This window comes from Oncorhynchus keta, chromosome 10 (assembly GCF_023373465.1).
Source record: "Oncorhynchus keta strain PuntledgeMale-10-30-2019 chromosome 10, Oket_V2, whole genome shotgun sequence".
Classification (NCBI taxonomy): Eukaryota; Metazoa; Chordata; class Actinopteri; order Salmoniformes; family Salmonidae; genus Oncorhynchus; species Oncorhynchus keta.
In genome coordinates, this window is record NC_068430.1 from 13,219,962 (window position 1) to 13,225,961 (window position 6,000).

Genomic DNA, 6,000 nt, shown 5'->3' on the forward strand with positions numbered 1-6,000 from the left:
TTTTTTCCCCTTCTACTTGCCTCTTCCATTTTTGTGGTAATGCTGAAAAATTGGTTGTAATTTTGGGTAGAGCAGACATTTCCATATGTCTGTGTTAGCTGCATGTGTGACATAACTCCACCAGTTCTATTTATGATATTATTCACAAAATTATTTTCTTCGAAAAATCGTTTTTTTAATCAATTAGTATATTTGAATTTAACCACAATATTTGTTGTATTATTTGTTCTGTCTTTTCAGGTGGATTAAACTGAAATTGCAACCAACTTTCTAAGGCTTGTTTAAAAAATAAAGATATTTTGGAGATTATTTCCTTTTCAAACAATCGAAAGTGGGCCGGTGTAATCTGAATAAAGGGGAAAAGGCCATTCTTGAACATAGGATGAGACATTCCTACCAATTTACTAGAGAACCAGTATGGATTTAAGTATAACTTTTGTATGACTGACGCCTTTAGTGAGAGGTCTAATGCTTTAATATTTAATCATTTCTGCCCTCCGAAATCATATTTGTTATATAAATAGGCCCTTTTAATTTGATCTGGCTTGCCGTTCCAAATAAAATTGAATATTTTATGTTCATATAATTTAAAAAGCAGGTCACTAGGTGTAGGCAAAACCATAAGCAAATAGATAAACTGTGATATGACTAAAGAGTTAATCAGGATGATTTTTCCACAAATAGACAGGTATTTTCCTTTCCATGGTAGCAAGATCTGATCTATTTTTGCTAACTTTCTATAAAAATGTATTGGAGTGAGATCATTTATTTTGGGATTTGTATACCGAGTATGTCTACATCTCCGTCAGACCATTTTATTGGTAATGTCACGTTCATCATAGTGAGGAGACCAAGGCGTAGCGTGATTTGAAGACATTCTTCTTTTGATAACGAAGAACACAAAGAACACCTAAACAAACTAACCAAAACAACAAAACAAACGTGACGCTATAACCCACCAACTAACCAAGGCATATGGCTACCTAAATATGGTCCCCAATCAGAGACAACGATAAACAGCTGCCTCTGGTTCTCAATCAATCTAAGCAACTATAGACATAAAAACACCTAGACTGGACAAACCCCATAAACATACAAAAACTATAGACAGGACAAAAACACATATATCACCCTCGTCACACCCTGACCTAACAAAAACAATAAAGAAAACAAAGATAACTAAGGTCAGGGCGTGACAGGTAAACTACATGGTAATGTAAAATTTGCATTTTTTTTAGTGATCCATTACGTAATATAGTAATATTATTTGGTAATAATTTGGTTTTAATCCAGAGAGAATAGCAAAAGTATCTAGATCCTCTAAGAGGCATTGGAGAGACTCTAATTGTGGTTTTAAAAGAAAACATGAATCATCAGCGTACAATGACTCCTTAGTATTTAAGCCACGGCTTTCTAATCCCTTAATATTATTGTTTGATCTAATCTTAACAGCTAACATTTCGATGGCAATAATAAATAGATATGCCGATAGTGGACAACCTTGTTTTACTCCTCCAGAGAGTACTATATAGGGTTAATGGTGCCATTTGAGACACACTCCTTTGTTTCATCAAAATATCACAGCAGGGGATCTGGGGAGGGGCTGTTGGCCTGGCGGTTGGGAGCTTTGGCCGATAGGTCACAGGTTCGGGTCCCCGTTTTTTGACCTTGTGGGAGATCTGTCGACTTGCCCGTGAGCAGGGAATTGACCCTGGTTGCTTCTGTGGGTCGCTCTGGATGGGAGTCTGTTAGATCACTAATGTGATGTAGATGTTGAGCAGCTTCCCTACAAGTAGATTGTATGTTTTAATATTCTATAAAAAACTAGAAATAGTACAAAAATCACAGCAGTAACTACTGCCTCTTATTTTCTAGACTTGAATATAACCAGTAGGAAAACAATATTGTCCTCAAAATCCCCAAATCTCGCCACCCCTATACTGGTGTTGTTCCTGCTGAGGTGAAGCGGGACAATATGAGAACCCAGGGCTAATCTGGCAGAGTGAATCAACAATAGTCATGGGCTGCAGCACACACAACATGGAAATAACCTAACAGCTTAGTCTGCAGGGAAACTGTAGAAAATAGCACCCGGTAATGAGACAGAGATGCCCATTAGACTTTGTAAGTATGGTCCAAAGAGGGGCAAGGAATATAGACGAGCACTGTCAAATAAGGGGGACAGAATGGAGAAGAGCACTGTCAAATAAGGGGGACAGAATGGAGAAGAGCACTGTCAAATAAGGGGGACAGAATGGAGAAGAGCACTGTCAAATAAGGGGGACAGAATGGAGAAGAGCACTGTCAAATAAGGGGGACAGAATGGAGAAGAGCACTGTCAAATAAGGGGGACAGAATGGAGAAGAGCACTGTCAAATAAGGGGGACAGAATGGAGAAGAGCACTGTCAAATAAGGGGGACAGAATGGAGAAGAGCACTGTCAAATAAGGGGGACAGAATGGAGAAGAGCACTGTCAAATAAGGGGGACAGAATGGAGAAGAGCACTGTCAAATAAGGGGGACAGAATGGAGAAGAGCACTGTCAAATAAGGGGGACAGAATGGAGAAGAGCACTGTCAAATAAGGGGGACAGAATGGAGAAGAGCACTGTCAAATGGTGGGAAGAGCAGCTGGAAATTGCATTGATGAGCCTTGAGCGCTGCACAGACCGTACAGATTTGAGTTGCTGCAAGAATAATGATTTTATTTATTGTCGAATCCTAAATCACACTTATTTTTTACTTTACAGATAGTACAGACACTTAAGAAATGTGGAGAATTCCTCATATAGGGTTTTACTGTCAACAGACCCAACATAATCATAAAAGCCTTGCTCCTTATTTAATGATATTCAAGGACGACCAACCAAATGGTTGCGTTGACAATAAATCAATCACAAAAATGTTATATTGTCATCTGACAGAAAAATTCTCTATATCACTTCTCTGACACTGAACCAAACAGAATTCTCTGACACTGAACCAAACAGAATTCTCAGACACTGAACCAAACAGAATTCTCAGACACTGAACCAAACAGAATTCTCAGACACTGAACCAAACAGAATTCTCAGACACTGAACCAAACAGAATTCTCTGACACTGAACCAAACAGAATTCTCAGACACTGAACCAAACAGAATTCTCAGACACTGAACCAAACAGAATTCTCTGACACTGAACCAAACAGAATTCTCTGACACTGAACCAAACAGAATTCTCTGACACTGAACCAAACAGAATTTAACTGCAGGTTTTGAGAACATCTGAATTCAATTTGTTAACGATTTATTTACTTGTGATTTAAGGAATAATTTGTCTGGCATATATTTAACGTAAATGGTATAACAGTTAGTGAATGAAGTGGAGTTAGCTAGGTTTAATATGAGATTAGAAATTAGACAGCTTCCAAATATCTTAAGAAGAATGGCACATCAGTGTACGGAGGGAGGGAGGGAGGAATGTAGGGACGGAGGACTTGCAGCTCTCACAATATCTACTACTCACCTCCACCTCAAAGACCTGAATAAAATACAGAGACAGAGAGACAGAGAGACAGAGAGAGAGAGAGACAGCGAGAGAGACAGAGAGAGAGACAGAGAGACAGCGAGAGAGACAGAGAGACAGAGAGAGAGAGAGACAGCGAGAGAGACAGAGAGACAGAGAGAGAGACAGAGAGACAGAGAGAGAGAGAGAGAGAGAGAGACAGAGAGACAGAGAGAGAGAGAGAGAGAGAGACAGAGAGACAGCGAGAGAGACAGAGAGACAGAGAGAGAGAGAGACAGCGAGAGAGACAGAGAGACAGCGAGAGAGACAGAGAGACAGAGAGACAGCGAGAGAGACAGAGAGACAGAGAGAGAGAGAGACAGAGAGACAGAGAGACAGAGAGACAGCGAGAGAGACAGAGAGACAGAGAGAGAGAGACAGACAGCGAGAGAGACAGACAGCGAGAGAGACAGCGAGAGAGACAGAGAGACAGCGAGAGAGACAGAGAGACAGAGAGACAGCGAGAGAGACAGACAGCGAGAGAGACAGCGAGAGAGACAGAGAGACAGCGAGACAGCGAGAGAGACAGCGAGAGAGACAGAGAGAGAGAGACAGCGAGAGAGACAGACAGCGAGAGAGACAGCGAGAGAGACAGCGAGCGAGAGAGACAGCGGGACGGACGGACGGACGGACAGACAGACAGACAGACAGACAGACAGACAGACAGAGAAACTCCAGACCGTTTCTGGTACTTGGACTGAATTCGGCAAGACAGTACCACTACCCTGGCCACAGTGAGTGGGTTCTCTCATAGAACCAGGATCTCAATAAGAATCCTAATTCTAATGATCTATTCTATTTACAGCAGGCGGTTCTGTGCTCTCACCCAGCTCTTCTTCTTCTTCTTGGCCTCCTGCTCCTTCAGACTGCTCAAGCTGGAGTGGCTGGTGATACTGTTCAGGCTGGAGATGCTCTCGGACGAGTTCTGCCTCTTCATCTGAAGCTCTGGAGAGACAAGAGGAGCTGGTGAGAAGAGCTGATCTTGACAGAGGAGAGGAGCTAATGAGAATAACTGTTCTGGAGAGAGGAGAGGAGCAGGTGAAAAGAAGTGTTCTGGACAGAGGAGAGGAGATTGTGAGAAGAACTGTTCTGGAGGGAGGAGAGGAGCTAGAGAGAAGAACTGTTCTGGAGGGAGGAGAGGAGCTAGAGAGAAGAACTCTTGTGTAGAGAGGAGCTAGTGAGGAGGGTGAATAAGGGTTGGGTCTCCAGATTTTCACATCTTCATACCATCATTTTCTCTTCCCGGGAGTATCGACTGATGGTCACTGAATGTTGATGCTAGCAAATATGACCAGTTGTCAAACTCAACTCCGCCTCGTTATAAGAGAATGGAGTTGAGCACTCCTCAGCTACGGGAATATTTTTGACGGTATTTTGACAATAGTTTGACGGTATTGAAAAACCATCCCGTGAATATTTACTGGTGAAAGTAGAGAAGAGAGAGATCAAAATGGTTCTGGAGAGAGAAGAGGAGAGAGAGAAGGTATGTGGGGAGTGATTATGGTAAAACAACTTTAGGCCTTTGGTTGGCTCTCTACCTTCAGGAGGGATTTCAGGGTTGCTGAGGGCCACATGGATGATATCTTGGGCCTCTGTGTTCTTCGTCTTTAGAATCTCTATGGTCTCCTTCAGATCAGTCAGCTCAGAGTCCTACGGGAAAACAGGCTCAATACATAAACACACTGACAAAATGTTAGTTGTCTCTGGGAACTTTCTCAAAATTACCAGATTTTCAAGAAATCCTGGTTAGAAGATTCTCGAAATCAGAAGTGATTAAGCAGGAATCTGGGAATTCTCCAAAAGTCAATAGAACAGCGCTGATAGATGAATCCTAATCAAATCAACATTTATTTGTTGTGTACACAGATAAGCAGATGTTAAAGCAGGTGCAACGAAATGCTCATGTTTCTAGTTCCAGCAGCGCAGTGTCTATAATCCCCCCAAAAGAGAAGAAGAAATTAATGAATATCAGAACGAGCAATATCAGATGGAGATTGACTATGGAATTTCTATGGTGTCTCGGAGGTCCTGAAGGTTTGAAGGATCGTGTTGAGTGGCTTGTGAAAACACAACCTTAGCACCATGTCAAGCTTTGACTAAATTTCATTTCCTGTCAGGAGGACCAATGGCAGCGGTGCCCTGTCCTCTGCTCTCTAACAGGATGACACAGCAGTTAGATGGTGCCGGGGGTCTGGTGGATCAGGCTCAGGGGTTGACTGCCAACGCACATTGATGAGGTCGGACTGTCTACACTCTAGGCTAACTATGCTCTCAGATTTTCATTGAGCAAAAGTAAATTGGTTCATTTGTTTGAAAAACTGTAGGTTAATATGAATTCCCCACACACATTTTTTTAAATGAATTTTTCACAACCAGAAGATACTGAATGTTTGCTACATCTAATTATAGTAAACTACAAACATTTATTTTACATTGATTGGAAATAGCTGGATAG

General features: G+C 41.8%; 1 protein-coding gene across 1 annotated transcript in view; it reads right to left on the minus strand.

Annotated features, from left to right (window-relative positions):
- LOC118389616 (neuron navigator 1-like) overlaps nt 1-6,000 on the minus strand; it is a 145,046-nt gene that overhangs the window by 44,697 nt on the left and 94,349 nt on the right. The window contains exons 15-16 of the mRNA XM_052526526.1: nt 5,084-5,195; nt 4,372-4,490 (exon numbers count right to left, since the gene is read on the minus strand). Of these exons, the coding sequence (XP_052382486.1) occupies nt 4,372-4,490; nt 5,084-5,195 (231 nt within the window). The remainder of the gene's footprint in view (nt 1-4,371; nt 4,491-5,083; nt 5,196-6,000) is intronic.